Source organism: Biomphalaria glabrata, chromosome 4 (assembly GCF_947242115.1).
Source record: "Biomphalaria glabrata chromosome 4, xgBioGlab47.1, whole genome shotgun sequence".
In the NCBI taxonomy this organism is placed as follows: Eukaryota; Metazoa; Mollusca; class Gastropoda; family Planorbidae; genus Biomphalaria; species Biomphalaria glabrata.
The window spans coordinates 36,477,721-36,503,258 of record NC_074714.1 but is presented as its reverse complement, the minus strand read 5'-3'; the positions used below and the strand labels follow the sequence as shown (position 1 = coordinate 36,503,258).

The window sequence follows — 25,538 nt, the reverse complement described above, 5'->3', positions numbered from 1 at the left end:
ATGGGGGTTCGGGCAAATGCCAGGTGGGCCTGTGGGCCTACCCAAATGGACAGGTAGGGCCACCGAAAGGGCCGCGATTACACTATGACTCGTATTAAATTGTTAAAGGTTTTATAATATCTTCTTAAAAAATGGGCCCTCAGAGCGTTGTGTGAAAAAAAAAATCTTTTCACTACATTCTATTACTAATTTAAAGTAACACATTTTCCAAAATAATGTAATAGCCTACATCAGAAGACAGTGCTACTAGTAGGATTCATCCTTTTAGGGCCCACACACTAAGGCCCAGTGGTTCCCAAACTTTTTTGTCATGTAGACCCCCTTACCATGTTTTCTGAGCTACGGTAGACCCCCCCCCCCCGATTAACTTATATTGCATTTTTGCAAATTTACATATTCCATTTTTTTAAACTTATTTCTAACTGAAGTGAGTCGAAGTATGAACAAGTAATTTAAAGCTACATTAGAAGTAAGAGAGCTCTATCTTTTTTATTGATAGAAAATTAAATTTAAATCAATAAAATAACAATATATATATTTTCTTTTTTGCCGGTTCATCATCAATTTCTACGGATATTATGTTTCATATAGGAATTTGTTGTTCTCTGAAGTAGTCCTTAAACATTATATAATAATTAATTTATTAATTAGCCTTAAGTATCATTATTAACGTTTTCGCAAAGAGCAGTTTCTCGTGTATTTCTTGATTTTCACGTCTGGCTCAAATATTGGGTCCGCGGAACTGTTTTCACTAACAGGAGAAGGGGCGAAGGCAAGTAACAGTCGACTAAACCAGTAACTTCAAGCATGAAGTGCTCATCAGCCTTCGCTTGCAGCCTACCTAGCAGAAGGAAAACTGAATTCAAACCTCTGCAGCCTTGCGGCTATACCCAAACATGGGAAAGGTTTCGTGGGTCAACCCTGAGGAAAAATAAGGAACCGGCGTTTCTTAAGCAGTTTGTAGCACACAGCGCTACACCCCGTGAGAGCCTGTGATGCCGCTGATCCCAAACTGAATATAATATGCTGTTTGCAAAGAAATACATAAGAAGCTTTTAATGTTATCACTAATGTCATCGATGTACCCTTGAACTGAATTGTTGCTTAAATAATTTCAGAAGTAGGCTTGTGTTAAACAGTTTTTAAACTACTTCCACGGCTGGTAGTGTTATTCTGTATTTGGTTTTAAGTAAAAGAGATATTATAAGACGCTCACAAACTATCATCTTGTTTATATGATGTTGAAGAGAAATTTTGTAGGTCTATTTTGAACTTTATGTTTGAGAATTCGAAAGTTTCTCAAATATGTATCTTTTTATTAGGGTGGCATCGTCTCAAATGATCTTCGTCATAAAAGACACATCAACAACCGCTTGTTTGACAAGGGTGGAATGAGTCCCAGTTTTTAATTAATCAACGCTGTCCAATCTACATTTCTTTTTGTTAAATATTAGTTACATGTAGACAAAATTAAGAAATTTAAATAAGTATTGAAATAAAATACAACATTTTTTTGCTTCATTAGTAGGATAAATATTTAAAGAATTACATCAGGTACAAATCTGAGGGGCTAAATGAAATAATTACATTAACGGGATCTGAAAATTAAAGTCACGACCTGCTTAATGAAATCCATGATCATAGACCCCCGTGGACATCTCATAGACCCCCAATTTGATTTTTCACTTTCGTAGACCCCTTGGAAGTTCTCGTAGACCCCTGGGGGTCTATATAGACCACTTTGGGAATCACTGCACTAAGCGATCAAATAGCAATATAAGGTCTTTATTTCTTGTCAAGATATAAGAATTTCAATGTATGCACAGGGGCGTAGCTAGGAATTTACCATCATTTTGGGGCCAGGGGGTTTGACCTCTTTTTTGGGGCCCCTGCATTTTGTGTAATACTTAATATTAAATGTAAAAACAACACTCATTTGGGGGCCCACTTCAAGTGGGGGCCAAGAAGACTTAAAAATTCTCCCCCCCCTCCACCACCCTAGCTACGCCACGGTGTATGCATGCGTATAGTTATCGACACATTATCAAATTTAACAATGATTTTGAGGACGTATGATTGGATACCAATCATATGAAATACAATTTGTGGTCCGCATGGCATACAAATGCCCGGGCAGATTTTGACACCCAGTAAACCCCTGGGCATGGGGTAGCTTTTACATTACAACGGCAATATGGCCGTATAGCGCCTTGAAGCAGACGTGTTTTACCACTGAACTCGACGGTCGCCATACAGAAGGGGCTTACGAGACTACACGAATGTTTTCACACGAACAGGTTTTATATAAATATGATCACCAGAGATGAACAAAACAGACAGACAGTAATTTGAAAGGAAATAAAAACAAGCAAAATATAAAACACTAGTCGACCCACGGCGTAACATACGCCGTTATTTTGCAGGACCGGCCTTAGGCCAATGCAACCTATGCGACCGCAGTGGGCCCCGCACTTTCAAAGGACCCGCGCTCATTCTAGGTGTAAATTATTTAATTAAACCATTTTATAACTTATAACAGAATTCCCGCAGCGTCATGATTTACCAGGAGCTCCTGAAAATCTCCTGAAATTGCAAAATATACGAAAATGTCCTGGAAATCTCCGGAAATTATTAAAATCTATTGAAAACTAAAAAAAAAAAATCGCCTGAAATATATAGACAAAAAATTATCATTTTGGGGTGTTATTCAAAATGGAAAACGCCAATCCTACGCGCGATGAAAAACAAAAACAGCATTATGCATTAGCCGTAATTGAGTAATCTGGTGAAAGAACTAATGAAGAATTACTTGAGGTCAACAATTCTCGTAGATAGATTGAAACATTTGGGTTTTTTTTGGAATTTTTATGATATACTGTATGGCTTCGCTACATGCAAGGCTCGTAAAGTAATTCTGTCATAGGCCCCGCGCTAATTATAGGTGTATAAATTATTAAATTAAACCATACTATAACTTATAACAGATTTCCTGCGGCCCCCTGATTTACTAAGAGCTCCTGGAAATCTCCTGAAATTGCAAAATATACAAAAAATAGTCCTGGAAATCTCCGGAAATTATTAAAAATCTTTTGAAAACTCATACAAATCTCATTAAATATATATACAAAAATTGTCATTTTGGGGTGTCATTCAATATAGAAAACGTCAATCCTACGCACGATAACATCATTATGCATTAGCCGTAATTGAGTAATCTGGTGAAAGAAGCTTCTCGCGCCTCAAACTAATGAAGAATTACTTGAGGTCAACAATTCTCGTAGATAGTGTGAGCAGGTCAGGCAGGCGCGAGTAGGAAAGAGGACATATTCTTACTGCTCAACATTAAAATTTACCAACAGTAGGCCGATGTTTGCGCTACTGGGTGGGCTCAATCTGTGCACCTCGGTATGGTGACCAAGGGGCTAGAGTCACCTAAGTAACCAGACAACTAACTATACTAACTTAACTAAATGAAAACAAGATAACAAACTTTAGTTTACGATACATAAAACAAAAAGATACTTTATTTACATACAAAAAAAAATCAATAATAAAATATAATATATACACTAACCACTAGCGGATCCAGAACTTTGGAGTGGGGGGGGGGCGATTTTTTTCCAAACCCTAACCCTAACGCCCAGTAAACCTTAACCCTACGCATAAACGTGCATACAGCGCGCGCGCACACACACACACACGCACACACACACGCACACACATATATATGTATATATATATATATATATATATATGAGAATAAAAAGCAGCATTTCTCAACCTTCGGCGAAAACCAAAACAACTGGGGCAGCGCTATAAGGTTCTCTGGTGAAGTTCGGGGCGAAGCCCCGACGCCAAAAGCGTTTTCTTGCATTCTTCTCTGCAGAAACGTATTCTCCTGACATCTACAACTCATTACTCATAAATGGAGTTCGGGGCGAAGCCCCGACGCCAAAAACGTTTTCTTGCATTCTTCACTGCAGAAACGCATTCTCCTGACCTGAAGCTCATTATTTATACTATTAAAAAACGACCTTTCGAATAATGTTGTACTTGAAAAATATTCTAATTTGAATTTATAGACCCATAATACATTGCAAATAAAACCGATTTGTTCATTGAAAAGATAGGATACCCCACGTATTTAGATTTTTGCTTTGAGGATCGCCGCCGAAAAAAAACTTATTCGATAAATAGTATTCAAGAAAACTCTAGCATAAATTGTGAGTTATAGTCCCAAATTTATTTAGCTAGAAAAATATCAGATTGAGTAAAGGTTGGGAAAAGGCGACTATGAAAACGTTATTTGAGTCTAGAACTCATCTCAATCATGACTCTTATACTGAAAAATTTCGTTTGAATTCTAACTTTTCCAATGCAAAGTCTTTCTTAAAATACTTATGATAACTTCATGTGAAATTACAAAAACTCTGTCTGGAAATGGGAATGGCGGTAGAGTGAAAACGATTAATCCTCGCTCCTTTACTAATTTCTGCTAAAGATTGCATTTGGCATTAAAGAATAGGTATGGGGCGACTCGATATAAGAATTTAATTTATAGTATATATAAATTATATTAGTGACAGATTTTTTTAATTTTGTAATTTCTTAACTATAATACAATGGGTCACATATCAATACGTAGTTTATATTATATAGATATTCAACTAATTTTATTCACACACTATTATTCTCCACAAAAATAGGACCGCCCCCCCCAGCACTCAGAGGGCTAGAGTGGGGAGGGCAGTACTTGCAATCCCCCCCCTCACCCCACCGAATCGGCCAAAATACCAGAAAGGGAGCGACATAATATAAAATTTATATATTAATTCAACTAATTTTGTTCACAAACTATGATTTCTCAATAAAAACGGACCGCCCCCCACTCAAAGGGTTTAGGTGGGAAGGGCAGAAGAGGTATTCGTCCCCTCCCCCTACCAATCGGCAAACAGGGAACGACATAATATAAAGATCGGTTAAAATATCAATAACAAGTTACAAGGATATAGATATTTAATTGATTTTGTTAGCAGGCTGTGATTTCTACCAATAAATTGGACCGCCCCCCCCCACTCGAAAGTTAAGGGGGTGGGGGCGGGATTGATACCATCGCCACCAAATCGGCCAACATACTAGAGGGGGGGGGGCGAAATAATCTAAAAATAGGTTGAAATATAAATAATTAGTATATATTTTTAACATAAGTAATAAATTCGTATACAAATTGTGTGAATCCTATACTAAAGTTCGTCCGCCCCCCCCCCTCCTTGTGGGGGGGGGGGGGGTCGGCCGAGTGGGGGGGGGGCGATCGCCCCTACCGCCCACCCCCCCCCTCGATCCGCCAGTGACACTAACTTGACTAATCACTACTACTGAACCCATCAACTAACTAAAACCCTCTAAATTTACACCGCTACAAACACTAACAAACTAACTATCTAACTAAATCACTACAACTACTACACTAGACCTAGATCTACACTACAAAAAACAAATAACACTAGCTTCCCTAGAATTAGATCTACAGAAACAATAACAAAACTATCAATAGCAGAAACAAAATAACACTAGATCTAGATTCCCTAGAATTAGAATAGATCTACAACAGCAGTTATAAGCAGCAGCTATTTCAGCAGAGTAATTGCAGCAGCTAAAAGCAGCAGTTAAAAGCAGCTAAAAGCAGCTATAATGTATAATAGCAGGCCGTCCCAGGTACAGGAATAAAAATATAATTAGACCCTAACCCTAACCCTATCCCACTTCTGACACCATGAGAAGAATGGAAGATGAGGGTGTCATTGAAAAAGTAGATCATCCCACTTCTGACACCATGTAATAGACTAAAACAACACGAGCTTCAATAAACACAATGATTTTATTCGTCCATCTGTATGCTCTTTACTCCAGCCACTTGTTCTCTATCCTCTGACTTCCTTTTACACACAGTCCCTGACACACTGCTGTTCACTCAAGCATGTACACTCAAGGTCCACTGGTCATTTCATACACAGGCACACACACTGCACTACCAGCCACGCAAAACACATTCACTTACTATCACAAGACCACAAAGATCCTCAGCTGTCACACAGACAGATATGGTACTGACCACTGGTCAAATGTACACTCAACTGTTTTAAGACAGCATGTAGTACATCCCTTTTATACTATCCCGCACTAACCTATATAAATATGCGGAAGTACAATTAATAAATTCTGACACTAACCTATAAAAATAAAATATATAAAAATAGATCTAACTTATATAACAAAAATACATTTTAAAAAATAGCTCTGGGAGCGCAAGCTCACAATAGATTGAAACATTTGGTAATTCTTGCTATTGAACGTGATTTATGTAGGAAATACAAATTTTATTATATACTGTATGACTTCGTTACACGCAAGTCATACGTAAAGTAGCTCTGTATGTAGTAAAGAATGAATTAAATGCAAAGACGATTTTATTTTCTAATACAAACTCTTAATTTTTACTTACTATCCGTATCCCTACCCAAACTTGGCCCCGCAAAATCCGTTTCGCATAGGGCCCCACAGCGGTTGAGTCCGGCCCTGCTATTTAGTGACGGGTGAATACAGAGTAGATTACTTGTTTTCTACCCCTCCACCCTTTTTTTTCGTCGCAAAAACTACGTGGTGTAGAAATAATAAAAAAAGAGTGATCTTTCCATGCCTTCTGGGTCACAACGGTTAAGTCCAGCTCTGCTATTTGGTGACGGGTGAATAAAACTTGTTCTCCCCCCCCCCCTTTTCTTGTTTTTTCGTAAGGTAACTCTAGTACGACTTTTAGAAATAAAAGAGTGTTCTTTCCTTTACGTGGTGTCCAAACTCTTGAGCCATGAAGAGAATTATGTAGGCCTACACAGATATTTTTTTTTTAAAAAAAAAAGGTTATATAGATACAAAAACTGCACATATACAGACATGTGTTTCAATACTGCAATATTTATTTCCCTTTTTCTTCATCAAATAAAAGTAATTAATTACCACTATTTAATTAATTAATTGATTATTTTTAGCGGCCCCCGGAAAGGAGAATAGACACTATTAGTTATGTGCGGTCTGTCCGTCCGTCCGTCCGTCCCGTTGAGATTTCGTAAACTAGAAAAGATATTGAAAATCCGACATCATGATATTTTAGACCTTTCAAAGTTCTGATGCAATGGCTACTTTTTGTCTTTTCTGAAAGCGAAAAATGTATTTTTTAAATCAACTATGCAAGGAGTTTTTTTCATAAAAATACACCATTTTTACAACTATTCACTATTAATAGTAACAAACACGGAAGGCTATTCAGTAAGGAAGATATATATATATATATACCATATTTCCAACACATTTATTGCTAAATTATGTAAGTTCTGTCATAATGTCAAATCTATTTAATATGCATATAGTGGAACATAATTTAAAACAACATTTAATAAGTAGTTTTTCATATTATCGCGTGAACTGCAGGATTGATCCACAGGCACACAACACTTAGCTAGAGGACTTTTTTTTATTTTTTTTTTTTTACTGAACGTTTTTTTTTCTTGAGGCTTTGAATAAGAGATTGACCCTTTACAAAACAATTAGATAATCATTATATGATATCAGTTAGGCCAGGTTCACATCTAACTTCTCCTTCACTTTCACCTATCCCTTGGTCAGCTGGATAGTTGGGGCACCACACAAGATCTGTCAACCTTCTTTCTCCATTGTGCTCTGTCATTTGCCTTTGATAGAATTTCATTCTGATATTCTTTCTAAAAATATTGAAACCTGCCTTTTTTACCTGCCTGGGGGGACCACTTCGGGGGCCGATTTTGAGTTTGTGTTTCCACATAAACTGACTTTTTAACCTTGTTTTATATTGATTCACGTTTTTTGAGAGACAATAAATAACTTGCTCAAAGAATGGGAAGTGGGAGAAATAACGTGTTCAAAATTTGTACCAGACAAACAGACAGAGTGAGTTGATATAAGCTTTGTGAAAATATATATAGCCAGATACTGCACGACAGAATTGCAATAAGAAACCTGTTTTATGATTCATACATTTTTAAACATTTCTAGGCTGGAATGAACCCCGTGCCCTCTCTTGCCTAATGTAGGCTCTAGGACTATTGTCAAATTAATGTTTCATTCCTACACTAGTAAGAGTACTTCTGTACAATTTTGAGACTTATGGCAGTGTATCGATTGTGTTTTTTTTTTAATTATTGAATCTACCGACATATAGTTCGGTTAGAGTTTTAACTAAAATTTTGAAAAACTGATTCTAAATTACTGGATTAGACTAAGTTTTAAACATGATTCAATTACCTTCTGGAATCTCCGTGCACAGTGGAAGGTCCAGTAGGCTTGGTGTACCTTGTGTCGCGTAAGATGAGCAACCCATTCATGTCATGACCCTAAAGTGACAACATTAACGCCCCCTGACCTTCACCTACATTTTGGACTGATAAGAATTCCATGTGTCATCAGCTGTTGCTCTCTTCAAATAACTGCATAGGACTGTTGTTTACTAGAATGACCATATGGGTCAGTTGTACTAAAATAAATAACGGGAACATTTTCAAATCTTAGGACACTTTTTTCTTATAAAAGGCAATCATAGTTATATGCATACAGAGCATAGACACAATTATTTGATATATTCCGATTATTCGTTTATAAAAAGTAAACAAATTTATAGTTACAATATCAGATATACGAGATCGTGTCTACAAAATAGGCTTAGGGCATTAGACTGCAATCTTCTCTTTCAGTGGAGATATTTTTGTGCTGCGGTACTCGGTGTGTACAAGAGTTGTGGTGGCTGTCAAAGTGCCCAGCTTACGAAGCCATCTCAAATCTAGTTCATGTCTTGACCAAAACATTTTGAAACGTGTCCCACCTCTAATGGATCCTAAATTTCTCAAGAGAGTGAAGTCGGTCAGTCGCTGTGCTGGACGCAAGACACTCTCGTTAAAAAAATAACACTTCACCTCCACTTAAAGAAAGAATAAAATGAACATATGTAATGTGTTTATATATATATTAAACACCAAGATGCCCAGCGCTACAACTGTTGCTACGCCAACACGGTACTAATGTGATGCTGTATGATATGACTTACGACGCAGCAGATTGCCGATACAGTAACAAAACCAATAATAATTGTAATATTTGGTTTTATACACGCAGAGTCCATAAAGAGTTTTTAAGATAAGACAAGGATTCATAGTTTTAATATCAGTAGTGTGACTAGGTAGGTACGGGAGTGCGGCCCACACCAAGTGACTTTTACCAGTGGATAGCACCTAAGTGTAAAAAAAATAGCATTTTAGCAAAAGCCGATGTTATTCAATTCATCCAAGTAGTGCTATTTCAGAAAATGATGAAGGATTGTTGAAGTCAATTTCGACATTTTAGCACAAATATCAAAACTGATAGGACACGTACTGTCATCAGAGTATTGTATTAATTTTTTAGAATTTACATGATTTTAGACTGTTTTTTTTTACCATCTGTAGCGTCATGTCAAAGAAACTGTTCAAAACAAAAGTTAATTTAGAATTATTCGAGGCTGACAATGGGACAGCTCTGAAAACGATTTCTATTAAAACAAATCGTGGAAGATAATGACTGATGAAGTTATTGATGAGTTTGCAAGTTTGAAATCCAGAAAGGAATCATAATTTGCTGAAGCTTTTTTTTTTATTTGTTTTATATTTTGTGTACACTGGTGTATTTTACAAGAAGTGTAATTGTTTTATGTGTCGTTACAAGTATTAAGCTTTTAAAAGTATAAAAAAGAAAATCTATTCAATTGAATTTTAGTCTGTTTCTAATATTAATAATTTTTCATTTTAATGAATTTAATAACTATTTATAAAATGTCGTAAATTGTGAGATTTTTAAAACGAATCGACATTCATATACAGTGATGTAGTGATTCATTATTAATTAAGAACTTCTTTTTCAGAGAAGGTAAAGTAGGCCTATATGTCGTTGAGTTAACCACACAGGATGACACCAACCTTAGTGACGCCACTGGTTCATAAACGTCCTCCACTTTTGTTTGTTTACTTTCTCAATTTTTTTTTTACTTGAAAACTTTCAAGTGAATACACATTTGTATGTCCACAACTATTATTTCTTTCTGACATACAAATGATTAATAGAAGTCACTGATTATTTTGCTAGGTCAAAAATGGATGTCATCTGCTAATCTTATTTTGCCTATAGGCCAAGAAAATAAAAAGGAGCGACAAAATGACACATCAGTGGTAACCTCAACATTCTTGAATGATCACGTCTATACAGGTAGGTGACAGTGAAATAGTTAACGAGGCCAACGTTGTGGCTTTTCAAGCAACTGAATTTGTTCTCTTTTCTAACAACATTAGGCGACGACAACACGATTAACTCAATTCATGATTGATCTGATGTCACTTTGGAATGGATTGACTTAATACTTCACTTCATCATTGATCTGATGTCACTTTGAATTGACTTTATTGACTTAATACTTCACTTCATAATTGATCTGATATATGTCTCTTTGGATTGACTTAATACTTCACTTCATGATTGATCTGATGTCACTTTGGATTGACTTAATACTTCATTTCATGACTGATCTGATGTCACTTTGGATTGACATAATACTTCACTTCATGATTGACTCAAATCCACTAAGTGATTAACTAAATATTCCACTATATAATTGAATCATTGAATTCTTTGACTTATTATATTAGTTCAAGTGACAAACCTAGATGCTATTGATATGTAGCTAGTGAATTCATTATTTTTGAATGAAATATGTATGTATGTGAATGACAGATACCACTAAGGCCTATGTGAAAGCCATATTTTTAGAATGACTACAGCATTGATTTTCTTTGGGTGAAAGTTCATTATAAAATGTTTTGTAGATATGTTTTAAATCATAGAGACAATAATTCATTATAATTAAGTTAATTACAGCATTAAAAAACAAGGGAAAAGAAAAAAAACACTTAACTTTTGTAAATAGATTTCAAAGCATCCTGTTTAATTCACATTTTGATTTTCCCAATAACAAAATACAATACACAATTTTGACTGTGTGCAAATATTCAGTTTCCTGTCTATCTTATCCACCTTTAATGCGATACATTTTTAAAGTTGAATAAACTTTTTTATTACTGGAATGCATCATAGGGATGGTAAAAAACACTGAATGAAATGTGAAGAACAACAGAGCTAACTAATTCCAGACAGTGACTTATTAGTTGCAGAAGTGACTAAATTGCTCCAGACAGTGACTACTTTAGTTCCAGAAGTGACTATTTTTAGTTTCCAAAATAGGCTTACTAGACCCAGACAGCAACTAACTAGTTTTAGACAGAACAAGACAATCCCAGACAGTGACTACCTAGTTCCAGTAAATTATTTAAAACGTTCTAGATATTAGCTAATTTCAGATAGTAGCCATCTAGTTCAGTGAGTACTAGCTAGATATTTGCTGTTTCCAGTGACTACACTACCAGCAAGTGGTGGACATACAAACATGACAAACTTCACGAAGAGGAAAAAAGTCTCCTTCCCCCCCCCCCCTCAAAATCCAGACCATAACATAAGAGTACTAAATGTCAGAATGTCCTGACTTTGAAGATAACATTCATATGTATAAAACTAAATACAAATAGTCAGTTATACAGACAAGAGAGACAGAAATACTAACATATTTGCAACACTTCAAAAGAATAAATACAAGTCATTGGTACAATTTTTCATTTTCAACTTAAAATGAATGGTTAAAAAAAGAAGTAATTGACTAGAGATCACAGACAGTCTATAAGAAACAACAGGGTTAAGATATTTAAAATACAAATCATGATCTAGTGATTGCATAAGAATTATGACTGTTTGAGAACTTCGTTGAAGGAAGCAAACATATTAGACCAAGCTCTAGGTTCTTGGCTGTCAGGCTCAACATTCAGACTTTTTTCAATATAGAGATGAATGTATTTTTGGAATGGCTGGAAAACATTGACACAATTGAATGTTAGGCTCTTATTAAAAAGTTAAAGACATAAAAATGTAAGAAAAAAAAATACTTTCTCAACTTGGAAAGATTCTTTTTAAAGAATTTCATTTCTATTAATTAATATAATAAATTTAACTCTTAGTCACAAAAAAACATTAAAAAATCTATTAACATTAAAACAAAATATCAAACTGTTACAACATCCCCCCCCCCCAACAAACAAAAATCTCAAATATTTACCTACCTTTTAGATTGCAGACTTAACAGAGGTGTAGTTAGGGTGGGGGGAGAATGTAAAAATCCTCCTGGGCCCTCATTTGAGGGGGGCTCCCAAATTAGTGTTTTTAACAATAAATATTATGCAAAATGCAGGAGCCCCCAAATTGGTCAAGCCCCCTGGGCCCCCAAATGATGGAAAATTCCTAGCTACGCTCCTGAGACTTAAAAGAGACATTAACAAGAGTAAATAAATTGAACCAAAAAGTTTTAATTGAAGAAACTTACTCCAAAGTATTCAAGTCCAATGCTAGGTGTCTTGTTCTTGTGAAGGGTGGACAGTCTCTCTAAGGCAGCCTGGAACTGACCAGGGTTTTCTACATTGTTGACCAGACTCTCTAGTCCGCTAGCAATGGCATTGACTTGGTCAATAAAACCTTTGTCTTTAACCAACGCGACATCAGGTTGGAAAGCATTGAATTTTGTAAATCTTTCACGTGCCTTGGGGACATTTTTCAACATCCTAAAATATATTGTACCAATATATATATATATATATATAGAGAGAGAGAGAGATGAGTGAGAGAGAGAGATACATATTTATCTGTTTATCTGTTTTAAAGTAATAAACATATTCTGTGCATATATTTTGGAAAGTTACAATTTTATAAGAAACATGCAAATATTTGTCTTAAAGAAAAATGTATTATAATGTCAACTACAGCCAAACTCACCAAAGAACAAGGTTAATACCAGCATTCAGTTTGCTACCAGCTCTGCTTGCAAGTTTTTTCCATGAGCTAACTATAGATTTTCTGTCTCTGTAGATACACATTTTAAATATTAATACTTTAACCCATTTGACTTTCAAATAAATTGTTGCATTGGGTAACATTAAATTTGTTTTAACAATTAGCTTCAAAATGTAAAAAATGCTTCAATTTAGACTTTGAAAAATTTGAAAAGTTACTCACGAATCTGAAAGTCCAATTTTCTTGACTGAATCTGTGAACATGTGTATTAGTAGATTAATTTACAACTAGATAATTAAAAAAAAAATTATTAAAAAGATTCAAAACTTTAAACAATAAAACTTGACAGTTTAAAAAATAATAAGTTAATAAAACGTGTAGAAACAGAAGTTGAAAGGACCTACGTTCCCTGAGAACTTTGTTGAAAGCACGAATCAAGCCAGGCCAGGCCTTGGCTTCAACACTGTTTGAGCTTACTCCAAGAGATTTCTCAATATACAGATGAATGTATTGTTGGAGAGGCTGAAGACAGGATAAAATATCAGATTAATGCATTGGGAATCAACCTTATTGTATAGTATTTTTCATAGATGTACTCAGAGAATAGTCTAGATGTCATAAGTCATAACTTCATGAATTTATTAAGAGCTCAGATTTTCATTTAAGATAAACTAACAAAGCATAAGTAAGTAAAGTAACATAAGAATACAGCTCACTTCAAAATATTCCAAACCAACACTTGGTACAAGGTGCAAGTGAACATCCACAAGTTTCTCGAGGTTGGCCTGGAGTTCACCAGGTTGGTTGACACTTTTAACCAGAGAGTCGAGTCCTCCCACAATGCGGTTGGATTGGGCAATGAATTCAGCATCATTTTTAAGATTGTCATTAGACTGGGTGGCATCAAACTTGGTGAATCTTCTTCTCATGTTTGGAATATTTTCAAACATCCTGTGGAGGAAGTACAAGATTGAGACAGTTGAACACTTGCAATCAAAGCAATCTTGAAGATGTTTTCAAGTGTTGGTGTTCTTTCCACCCCTTATCAGGCCCATTAAACTGTCCTGATTTTGAGTAAGCTTTATGTTTCTGTAATTGTTGCAGTTGTTTCACTAAACAGCCTAACACCAGCCAAAGGTAGCTACTTAAGTCATCATATTAAGTTAGAAAGAAAATCTATAAGAAGTCTACAGAAGACTATCACAAATCATAGAGAGGACCGCTACTCTTTCTAAAATAAATCCACCTTCTGCTGACATCATACTTCAAGTATTTAAAATATTGGTTTTGATTTTTCCTTTTTTTCTAATTAGTTTTTCCTATATATTTTTATTATTAACATGGTGTTTTAATTTCAACAGTCACTTTTCTGTGAGAAAACTTACCATAAAACCAAATCAACTCCAGCTTTTTCTAGACCTGAAACTGTCAATGTGTTCCAGGAACTGACCAAAGCATCTTTGTCACTGATGGCAAAAAAAAAAATAGATAGTGCATTACTATTGAGCCTGTTAATCTACATCTAATTAAACATAAAAATAATTAAGAGATTTAAGAAAATGTGACTTAACCAAATAAAAAGCTCAAACATGGTTTAAACAGAGACTAAGCATCAAGTACCTAAATAGATAGTAAAATACTCTACATCATTTTTCTCAACTATATTCTGCCTCACTCCTCTCCCTACTGTATGAAAATCAAATGTTTGATGAATTAATCAAGATATGTTACTTAAATTATTTACCTTTGACAAATGTGCAAATGTCAACTTACAATAATTCACTTTAAATATTTCATAGATAAAAATAGTATTTATTTGTAGAAAAATAGAACTTACGAGTCTGAAAGACCAATTTTCTCAACTGAACCTGTGAAATGGAAATTATTTGGTAGTAGATTTGAATACATATATACAGATTAGATATATGATTTAACAATAACTTTTAAAATGTAAACAGATTAATAACAAAATCCACAGATTTGTGCATATTTGCTATGTATCAAAATCTTTTTTTATATCTTTCTAACATAATCATAGGGTAAAATTGTAATAAATTATTTGTTTGATTTGAGATAAGTCACCAATAAATCTTGTTTTTTAAAGAGAAAAAGTCACATTTTAAAGAGTACAACTGTAATTAAAAAAAAAATTGACATTAAAAAATAATCACAGCATTTACATTAACACTCTACTTACTAAATTCAAGGATTGTATTAAAAGCACCCAATACATTGGACCATGCCTTAGCTTTATCACTGTCTACAGCCACTCCAAGAGCATTGGCAATGTAGCTGGCAATCTTTTGTTGTAGTGGCTAGATTGACAAAAAACAACACATGCAACTACAATCATATCCTAGTATTCTTAGACTTGGCAAAGCTTTTTTTAATTAAAAAATGAGAATGTACTTTTCTAAGTGGAATTTATTTACATAGTGCCTACATTTCTGATCCTGCCAAATATGTTTCATTATGTTAATAATTAAATTCTAATGCATTACATAGATTATATCCAATAATTGGTATACCCTTTACTTTAGGGTATGGGATTTTATTTCTGTGCAGTATGTATCAACCATTAGATAAATCTCTATGACTTATGTATCTTGAAGTGATCATATTATGGTGATGTATGTTAACAAAAATAGTGTATTCCTGTAATTAATATTTGATTATTTTCATTTTTTTTGTTAATCAACAAGTGATTAAATTCTATTGCATTAATCAACAAGTAATTTGTAATGGATAAATTATCCTTCAAAATGTTTATAAGAAAAAATAAGAAATAAAATAAATATAAGTCTTATTATTTTATTTAAATCATATTCATTTTTAAATTGCTTTCAAATCTACATTAAAAAAAAATATTTAAACAACTTGCAAGAACTATAATTACCTGGAAATATTCCAGGCCAACACTTGGCTGCATGTTCAAGTGAGCAGAACTAAGTCTTTCTAGAGCATCAAGGAGACGTCCAGGGTTGTTCACATTCTTGACCAATGACTCCAGACCTCCAGCAATAAGGTTTACCTGATTGAGGAACTCAGCATTGTTTCTTAAGACATCGTCAGGCTGGTTGGCATTGAACTTTGTAAATTTATTGCGCATGTTTGGCACATTGTCTAACATCCTAAGTTGTGAAAAGAAGAAAGTAAAACAGATTTAAACAAAAAAAAAATCTATTGCTAATGAAATTAATTTGTAAAAATCATTTCAAAAATATTTTGATCAAAAATTTATATTCATTTTTTATACTCTAAAAAAAGTATTTAGCTTTACCAAAGAACCAGATTGACTCCAGCATTTTGTCTGCTGCCAGCTTTTTCAACAAGTCTGTTCCAGGAAGCTGTCAAGTCTGATTTATTGCTGTGAACAGAAATGTGAAATAAATGTAGTACATTCCAGAAAATATAGGCCAACTTATTAAACAATTGAGCAATAAATCTTTCAAACTGCATTACTTACTTGTCAGAAATGCTTCTAAGTACTTTACCTGTAAAGAAATATATGTTGAAAATCTTGATTTAAATAGAACCACAAATATAAAATAATAAAAAAAAAACAATATGAATTTTAAAAAGACATAAATCACTTATCAAGGTCTGGAGATCAAAACTTTACAATTAGACTACTACAAAAGTATAAAAGAACTTTTAAATAAACACTACAATACAATATTTTAAGGCAACCTTGTCACAATCCAGGCGCTGTTCCTCAAGGAGCCATTACATAAATTGCATATCCTGCACGGTTAGCCTGGTATAGAAAAGGAAAAAGGCAGAAATCCCATTGTATGTGTGTCTGACGCCCTGCCAGACAGAACAATGTACACTGTTCTCATTCAGGCAGATGAGAGGGAGTTCTTGTTTACTTTTGCTGGCCTAGAGTTCCAAGAGCCGAAGGCTCAACTCTATCTGACAGTTTCAAGAAGAAGAAGAAGATTCAATAGTGAAGGAATTATTACCAAGTCATGAGAATGTAGACTTTTATATGGCATTGTAACCTAGTCTTTGTGTTGCTGACAGTTGGTGATGCCAAGTTGTAGGTTCTTGGCTCATTCTGTGTCTGTAGCTTGACTTTCTTTGCAATATTTAATTTACCATTTTCAGTCACCAAAATATAGTATTCTAGTGCTGGTATTTTTTAAAAGTTCCATGAGTGAACTGTAACTTTTTAAAAACATAATAAATATATTCCTGTAAATTGAGATGTCTAATGTCTGATAGACATAAATATATTCCTGTAAATTGAGATGTCTAATGTCTGATAGATATAAATATATTCATCTAAATATAGTGAAATTTCTAATTTTTTTTACAAATAAATAAATAGTTTTCATTTTTCTTTATTATACTTACGGTTTCTAAGGATTCTCTTGAAAGCAGTTAGCAAGTTTGTCCATGCTTGGGACTCATCACTATCCTGGGCAACACCAAGAGATTTTTCAATGAAAGCATCAATCTTCTGAGCAAGTGCCTGTACAGAGATTCAAATGCTGATATTAAATGACAATTTACTTTTTAAAGTTAATTTCATAAACATAACCTCTCAGATTATTTAATGTGAGGTATGTGGAAGAAAACGTTTCCATTAGAGGATTTGGACAGATGATGTTTAAATGAACATTTAAAGGCTAATAGTTTATTAGAATTTCTCATGGTACTACAATGATAATTCATGAAAAATTCACATGGTCCTACAACAATAATTTATGAGAGTTGGTCAGAACAATGACAAACCATCTTTACTTTTCATAAGTCATAACAAATTCTTACTAGAGATGTGTGTACCTATGGATGCTCTAAAATATAAAATAAAACCCCAGTCTTTACTTGGATTTCAACTTGAGTCTTGAGACCTTTAGATGGTGCTAATACCAAGCATGTTACTGCTTACCAGAAGTACAATTGTCAATAATAACTGTATAAATCAGATTTCAATATGTCCAATAAGTAGTCACTAAAGAAGAGCTAAAGTGAGAAAATGAAATTAGAAGTAATTTGTTATTCCACACCTTAAAGTAGGTGACACCAACAGTTGGCTCCATACTTAAGTGAGCTTCAGCAACTCTATCCATGTTGGTCTGCAGTCCAATTGGATCATCAACAGTATCCAAGAAAGACTTGAGGCCACCAATGATGACATCCACCTGTTTTAGGAATTCAGGGTCAGCTTTCAGAACATCATCTGGCTGGTTTGCATTAAACTTTGTGAATCTTTGGCGCATGTTGGGCACATTGTTGAACATCCTGTTGAAAAACAAGGCCCACAACTACAATAGCATATAATATTTGGCTTGCTAAATGTCTTATTACTAACACATTTAAAAGAAAAAACCTGTTAAGTTTTAAAAAGGTAAATGTTACTTTCCCTTGAAGATATTCTTAAAATCGTAGCTTAAAAACTACTGATATCATTGTGCAAGACTCACCAAAGTACCAAACTAATTCCAGCCTTTTGGACACCATCTTCACCAGCAGTCAATAGCTTCCAGGAACTGGCAAGTGCTTTTCTGTCACTATGGTGAGTCAAGTAAATAGTATTAATGTAATGAGTAAAAAGTTTTTAATGAATAAAATATTAATATCTTTTTAAGAAATTAGGGTGAATAATATGTATGAAATAATGTTGTAAAATACTACACATGAAACTGTTAACTATATAAATAACATTGTAAAATGTTACACATTATAGCGTCAATTGTTACATGGGACACTGGAAGCTGATGTTCATCAGCATTCAGACAATTTTGGCAAAAAAAAAAAAGAAAACTGCTAATGAATATTAAGTATCAAAATAGAGATTTCAAAGATCATTTTACATGAATAGTAGTAATCCAATGAATATATAAATATATGCTGAAATGCACTTTATCATTACTTCAATAAAATAAATACACTTTAAGACAAGTTTGTACCTGTCAGAGATACCAATCTGTTGGAGGGCTTCTGTGAAATATAAAAACCAATAAATAAAATTAATAAAATTATATACCAAATGTAAAAATGATAAAAAAAACCAGCTACACCTTACAGGATTTAAAAGGAAAGTTTTGATCCCGTGAAGCCTTAACTTTAAAGAAGTTTAATGATGATGAGAAATAGGTCTATATAGCTACAAAATGGTAGAAATCTAATACACAAAATAAAGTTTCAATAGTCTAGAATTTAGATTGATCACTTATTAATCAAGTTAAAACAACACTTACGTTCCTTAAGAACTCTGTTAAAGGCACCAATGAGTCTTGTCCAGGCCTTAGACTCGGCACTATTACTATCCACACGAAGAGTTTGTTCAATGAAGGAACCAATTTGACTTTCTAAAGGCTAGATGCAAAACACATTGTGTAAAACTATGGTGGTAAATAGTAATAAGAGATAAAAACATTCTAACTAGAATTATTTCAATCTATTGTGCCTTGATCAGTACAAAAATTATGCTCATAAGCAATTATATATAGTTAAATAGGTAAATATAATATGATGTTTAGATATTTCTTAAATTTGTAAAGCCAATGACTAAAAAACACAGAAACTAATCTCAATTAAAAAAAAACAAAGGTGTATGTCTAATTACTTTAAAAAGGTCTTGACAAATATTTACTCCATGTAAAAACTGACCTCAAAAAATTCAACACCGACACTTGGGATGAAATTCAAATGTACCCCAGCTAATCTCTCCAAGTTAGCCTGAAGTTGTCCAGGATCATTCAAACTGTCCACCAAGGAGCCCAAGCCTCCAATAATTTTCTTAACTTGTTTCAGAAAGCCAGCATCTCTCTTCAAATCATCATTGGATTGGCGTGCATTGAACTTTGTGAATTGGTCACGCATATTGGGCACATTGTCCAACATCCTGTTTTTAATTTAAATTGTATTTAATATTGTATTAACAGTATTTTGTATAAATATTACATTACTTTGTTAAGAATAGAGGATCTTAATGCAACATTGAGGTATTACAGACTCCTAAACAAAATATGAGTTAAGAAACAAAATGCGATCCAACAAACATTGGCCTACCAGAGAACTAGTTTGACTCCGAGATTTTGCTGACCATTGGCTTCAGTTGTCAATCTTTTCCAAGAACTAACCAGAATTTTTCTTTCACTGTAAAACATAACAGCCATATGGATATATTAACATTTTTTACTGTTAGAATGCTGGCAAATCTGGACAGAGCAATTAGTGAATTACAATTGATTGTGTATCAAAGCTACTATTATATGCATGTAGTGTAAGTTTATATCAATGAAATGTATATTATACCATACATTTTTTTTACTTAAAAAAACTTTCATCAGCTAGTGATTAATGGCAGTTTAATTTTTTTTAAATATATGAACTTGTTATCTAAATCTCTTCTACTTAAAAATACTTCATACTTTCAGGCCTAAAATGAAACAAAGAATACATCTTACTTGTCAGTGATTCCAAGTTTTTCTAGAGAATCTGTAAATAAATAGTAAAATTAAGAAAATGAAGTATGTTTGTTTATAATACAGAAACTAATTAAAAGGTTTTATTGATCACAACTTACGCTCTTTGAGAACTTTATTGAAAGCAGCCCAAAGGTTGGTCCAGGATGTAGCTTCATCACTGTTGGCAGCCACACCAAGAGTTTTGGCAACATACAGATGGATGTATTGTTGGACAGACTGAAGAAATCAGCAGAATCAGTAATAATACAGATGTTGTAAAGTTTTATATAATAATAAAGAATTAATCTATAGTTATAATTTTTATATATCTATTGATATAAACTATTTCTTTTTTTTATTTTAATACATAAAACGATGGTTGGTAAAACTCTTTTAACTTTGGAAAATTAATGAGAACTTTGATATTAAAAAAAAAAAAAATTAAAGTAAGCCAGTTGCTTTGTGTAACTGGTTGAGATGTGCTGACTAAGCATACCTTTAAAAACTATTTTAAATAAACTTACCCCAAAATAAGCAAGGCCAATGCTGGGCTGCATGTTCAAATGAGCATCAACCAATCTCTCAATACCAGATTGTAAACCTGCTGGGTTGTTGACATTGTCAACGAGAGAATCAATTCCCTGAGTAATTCTTTGTACTTGGTTTACAAATTCTTGATCAGCTCTCAAGGCATCATCTGACTGAAAAGCGTTGAATTTAGTGAATCGCTCTCTCATTTTGGCAATATTGTCCAACAACCTGAAATAAAATGTAATTTATTTTATTTATTTGTGTAATTTAAGTATACAACAGAAAAAAGTGTAATATTATTTTATAATGAAATTATGACATTTTACCAGAGAACAAGGTTTGTGCCAGCTTTGTCCTTTCCTCCAGCAACATCTGCAAGTTTGTTCCATGAGCTCTCAAGAGATTTCCTATCACTGCCATTTATAAACATTACAAGATTTGGTTAATAAAAACAACAACTGTGAACTTAAATGAGAAGAAATTCAAATAAAAAAAAGTACTTTTTTATTTATTAATAATTAAAAATGAATGATCATAAACTTACACAGCAGAGAGGCCAATTTTTTGTAAGGAATCTGAAGAGGCATAAATGAAAAAAAATATTATAAAGGGCAATAACTGACAGGGCTAGCAATAAATTATATATTTTTCTTTATTCATGATACATCTGTCTTGATAATACTAGATGATATAGATGTTAGCCAATGGAATTGATATTATTATCAACAATGCTAAGCAGATGACATACCTTCTCTGAGGACTGTGTTGAAAGCATTTAATAAATGTGTCCATGATTTAGCTTCATTACTGTCTTCAGTGACACCCAGAGCACTAACCAGGTATTGAGCTATTTTCTCTTCTAGTGGCTGAAATGTAAGATACAAATAGTGATACTTCAAACATCTAACAAACATTCAGCATTAAAGTTCTTCAAAGCTTCTTTAGCAACTGACTGAGTTTTATAAAAATAAATATTTAAAAGGATTTAGATAAAGATAAACAGTAAGGTTATTAATCTGGTTTAATTTCTTAAACATTAAGAAACAGAAGTTATAAAAAGCATTGACAAATAAATATATACATTATATATGTACATTAAAAACTTATTTATTACCAAATACACAAAAAAAAGATAATTTTATTTGAAATAAAAAAAGAAATACACTATTTTATAAAGGCTAATCTAGAAAGATAAATACATTTTTTAAAAAATAAAAATTAAGTTTGAAAATGTATTAAAAAAAAGTATACAGTAAAAGATTAAGCAATAGGCAATAATTTTGTTTCTCACATAAATCGCAAGGTCTGAAAGGTGAACTTTACTTTCTTTTTTTTTTTTTTACATGGTTTTATATAATAAGGGCTATTCTTTGAGTCCAAAAATTATAGAAAAGTGCAGTATTTCAAGAAGCTATATAGCCTTAGCTGTGATTTACATATTTTGCCCCTTCCACTGCAGACCTAACCATTGTTTACCAGTGGTTGGTTTAGGTTCTCTATTCATCATCTATGTCTGTCCTCGACAGTAGATTTCCTTTTGGTCTTAAATGTGTATCAAATGCATTTGTAAAAATTCTCCAGCTGTCTTATTGGAAAGCCATGTCCTGTCAGTTAAAGCAAGCTGGCCCCTAAGCTAGTCTTTAAAGTGTTTTCATTTTATTTAAAAATACATTTTTGGGGAAACCTTTAAAAATTGAATATAGGCCTATTCAATACACATTTTTTTATCTCAAAATATTACTTAAAAAAAGAAAAGGAACTGACCCCAAAATATTCCAGTCCAACACTTGGTCTCATATTTAAATGAACATCAACTAGTCTGTCAATAGCTGCCTGGAGTTTGCCTGGGATGTCAATGTTGTTGACCAAAGAAACAAGACCACCAGCAATATCATTTGCTTGCTTGATAAACTCAGTGTCTTTTCTAAGGTCATCATCAGATTGTAGACCATTGAATTTTGTGAATCTTTCAGGCATTTTGGGTATATTTTTAAACATCCTGTTGGTAAAGTAAAAATAATTGATTTATTTAATTTTAATTCTAAATCCATTAAATGTTGTTGTTTTTTTTTAAGTCTGAATGGTGGCAAGCATTCTAAATATATGTATTTTTATATATGCAATAGTTAAAGTGAAAAACATTTTGGTTTTATGAATATTATGTCATTCATCATATGTTGTAATGTTTTCTTATATTATCTTTGGTCATGTCCACTGATATCTGTTTATGCCTCTTGTATATTGGGTCTCTGTAAAACACTGCTCTGTTAAGTATCACTTTGTTCATATTAGGTACTGCATGGCTCCCATATGAAATTATGGTAGGGTAGTTTGTGAGTAAGAGTTTGGCTTATGTGTTACAAATGCTATTGTGAGAGCTTGGAACTAGTTGGGATCTAGCTTTGGTGTTAGGACCAACCTAATTTCAAATGATAGAGAGTGGTAGATGAGAGATGGTTCAAAGTGTGCCTTATTATTTATTATATTGCTGGCTGCAGGCATATCTTATGGTACTACAAGGTGAATTGTCAGTTCATATTATTTATACATGATATGTATAGATGCAGTGCAAGGCTTGATTAATGTAGTTATTCATAGAATCATATTACATCATTGGTACATTGTATATCATCAATAACCATTTTTGCTAGTGACCTGTTGTTCAGTCATTTTGTTCTATGTAGACAGAATGCTAGAGTGAAAGTAATCTGTGGGTGACTCAGGATATATAATTAAACAAAACCTTACTGTGTGTATTAAATAACAAATAGTTGTACAAGTCAAACAATGAAATGACATAGTTGTCCCTAGAAAATAAGGCAATTCTTATTTCTGTGTTAAACTGACCAGAGAACCAGATTGACTGCAGCACCTTCTTGGCTTCCAGCAGCATCAACAAGTGCTTTCCAAGAACTCTTGAGTGCAACTTTTTCACTGATAGGAGAAGAAGACAAATTAAGAAATTTTAGGTTTCATTAATAAATAAATGTATAAGCTTCATATAAAATAATGGCAACATTGAATTAAGTAGCATCTTAATTAATTATCATCTTAAATACAATGTACTATTAAAACTGTAGAATAAAAAGTATTTTAAAGAGGAACAAAGGCAATTAATGTAATGACTTACTTGTCAGAAATAATTTTCAGTACAGTACCTAACAAAAAAAATTAAAACAAGCAAAATTTAAAAAATCCACTTAAAAAAAAAAAAAAACTTATCTAAAGGGGAAGAACTACATGCTTAAAACTATATCTACTAATAATTTACAAGTTATTTCCGCTATTTGATATCAAACAAAATAATTAATTACAATAATTAATTGACGGATTGAGTATTTTTGTTTACTGGTTCATTTTTTGTTAGGTACTTGATCGGAGAATGCATTAGGGAGAAATAGCATTAACAATTATTTAAAGGGGACACTATTAGCCACATCTGTGAATTCTGAAGTATTATTTATATTTGTTGCTATTAAACAAAATAATAAAACACCAATAAATAATTGTCAAACTGGTTACTTTTTTTTATTTAAATTTTATACTGACTCATGAGACATAAACTTTAAAAAAAAAAATTTGACTTCAGCAGCAATTAGAGTTTATACAAGAATTATTCAAAAGTGTTTAATTATATTTCATTTCACTTTATAAGAATACTAAATGCTTAAAGGAGTTTTTTTGTTTGTATTTTAGAAAAGAGTTACAATTGGTTAGCTTATTTAGTTGCTAAGAAATCATTACATACGTTCTTTAAGGACAAGGTTGTAGGCAGCAAATAAATCTGGCCAGGCCTTTGACTCATCACTGTCAGCACTAACACCAAGTTCTTGTTGGATGTACTGAGCAATGTTTTGTTGGAGTGGCTGGTGAGCATGGATGAATTGAATTATACATTGAGTCTGATTTAAATTCTTCAACATTTCATTTATTCTGGTGTTCATCAGTGATATTAATTAAACCAGCAATAAAATTCTTTTAGATATACAAAAAAAAAAATTTGATTGAACCTACTCCGAAAAAGTCAAGACCAATCCTAGATGGCATGCTCAAATGAGCATCAGCCAGTTTATCAATGGCTGCTTTAAGTGCAACAGGATCATTGACTGTATTGACCAATGACTCAATGCCCCCAAGAATACGGTCCACCTGGTTCAGAAACTCAGTATTTTCTTTCAGGACGGAGTCTGGCTGATTAGCATCAAATTTGCTGAACTGGCTGCGCATGTTAGGAACGTTGGACAGCATCCTAGGTAAAAAAAAGTCACCATAACAATAATAGACTTCATTGTTTTATTTGACTTTTTAAAATAATTTTTCTTGAACCAACCATTTTATTTTTGTATGAGGCTATTAATTCTATAAGATGAAAAACAAGTCTTACCAGAGAACAAGCTTGACTCCAGCATTCTTTCTGCCACCAGCTCCTGATCTGAGTTTTTTCCAGGAACTGTCAAGAGCTTTTCTGTCACTGTACATAAATATTATAAAACATAAAATAACAACTTATATTGAAAATAAATATGTGTTCACACCCATGTAAATATATCTACTACATTTTGTAAAATTAAATATTGTTTGCAATAAAGT

At 33.1% G+C, this 25,538-nt stretch overlaps 1 protein-coding gene and 1 pseudogene across 5 annotated transcripts in view; both read right to left on the bottom strand.

The window, feature by feature from the left end:
• Window positions 1–8,465, bottom strand: part of LOC106050211 (uncharacterized) — a 64,824-nt pseudogene extending 56,359 nt beyond the window's left edge.
• A 2,564-nt stretch (window positions 8,466–11,029) lies between these two features.
• Window positions 11,030–25,538, bottom strand: part of LOC106051916 (uncharacterized) — a 33,003-nt gene continuing 18,494 nt past the window's right edge. For 2 of the 5 annotated variants that reach the window (XM_056027627.1, XM_056027628.1), the window contains 31 exons: window positions 25,333–25,419; window positions 24,963–25,197; window positions 24,697–24,814; window positions 24,079–24,106; window positions 23,796–23,882; window positions 22,713–22,947; window positions 21,697–21,814; window positions 21,493–21,523; window positions 21,275–21,361; window positions 20,942–21,176; window positions 20,537–20,654; window positions 20,418–20,448; window positions 20,020–20,106; window positions 19,618–19,852; window positions 19,206–19,323; window positions 18,915–18,945; window positions 18,429–18,515; window positions 18,012–18,246; window positions 17,356–17,473; window positions 16,463–16,490; window positions 16,277–16,363; window positions 15,893–16,127; window positions 15,194–15,311; window positions 14,834–14,864; window positions 14,382–14,462; window positions 13,713–13,947; window positions 13,401–13,518; window positions 13,219–13,249; window positions 12,979–13,065; window positions 12,533–12,767; window positions 11,030–12,020 (listed from right to left, as the gene is read on the bottom strand). In XM_056027627.1, coding sequence (XP_055883602.1) covers window positions 11,898–12,020; window positions 12,533–12,767; window positions 12,979–13,065; window positions 13,219–13,249; window positions 13,401–13,518; window positions 13,713–13,947; window positions 14,382–14,462; window positions 14,834–14,864; window positions 15,194–15,311; window positions 15,893–16,127; window positions 16,277–16,363; window positions 16,463–16,490; window positions 17,356–17,473; window positions 18,012–18,246; window positions 18,429–18,515; window positions 18,915–18,945; window positions 19,206–19,323; window positions 19,618–19,852; window positions 20,020–20,106; window positions 20,418–20,448; window positions 20,537–20,654; window positions 20,942–21,176; window positions 21,275–21,361; window positions 21,493–21,523; window positions 21,697–21,814; window positions 22,713–22,947; window positions 23,796–23,882; window positions 24,079–24,106; window positions 24,697–24,814; window positions 24,963–25,197; window positions 25,333–25,419 — 3,730 coding nt within the window. In that variant the 3' untranslated portion in view covers window positions 11,030–11,897. The remainder of the gene's footprint in view (window positions 12,021–12,532; window positions 12,768–12,978; window positions 13,066–13,218; window positions 13,250–13,400; window positions 13,519–13,712; window positions 13,948–14,381; window positions 14,463–14,833; window positions 14,865–15,193; window positions 15,312–15,892; window positions 16,128–16,276; window positions 16,364–16,462; window positions 16,491–17,355; window positions 17,474–18,011; window positions 18,247–18,428; window positions 18,516–18,914; window positions 18,946–19,205; window positions 19,324–19,617; window positions 19,853–20,019; window positions 20,107–20,417; window positions 20,449–20,536; window positions 20,655–20,941; window positions 21,177–21,274; window positions 21,362–21,492; window positions 21,524–21,696; window positions 21,815–22,712; window positions 22,948–23,795; window positions 23,883–24,078; window positions 24,107–24,696; window positions 24,815–24,962; window positions 25,198–25,332; window positions 25,420–25,538) is intronic. The other 3 variants (XM_056027629.1, XM_056027631.1, XM_056027630.1) reach the window with 3 other exon arrangements.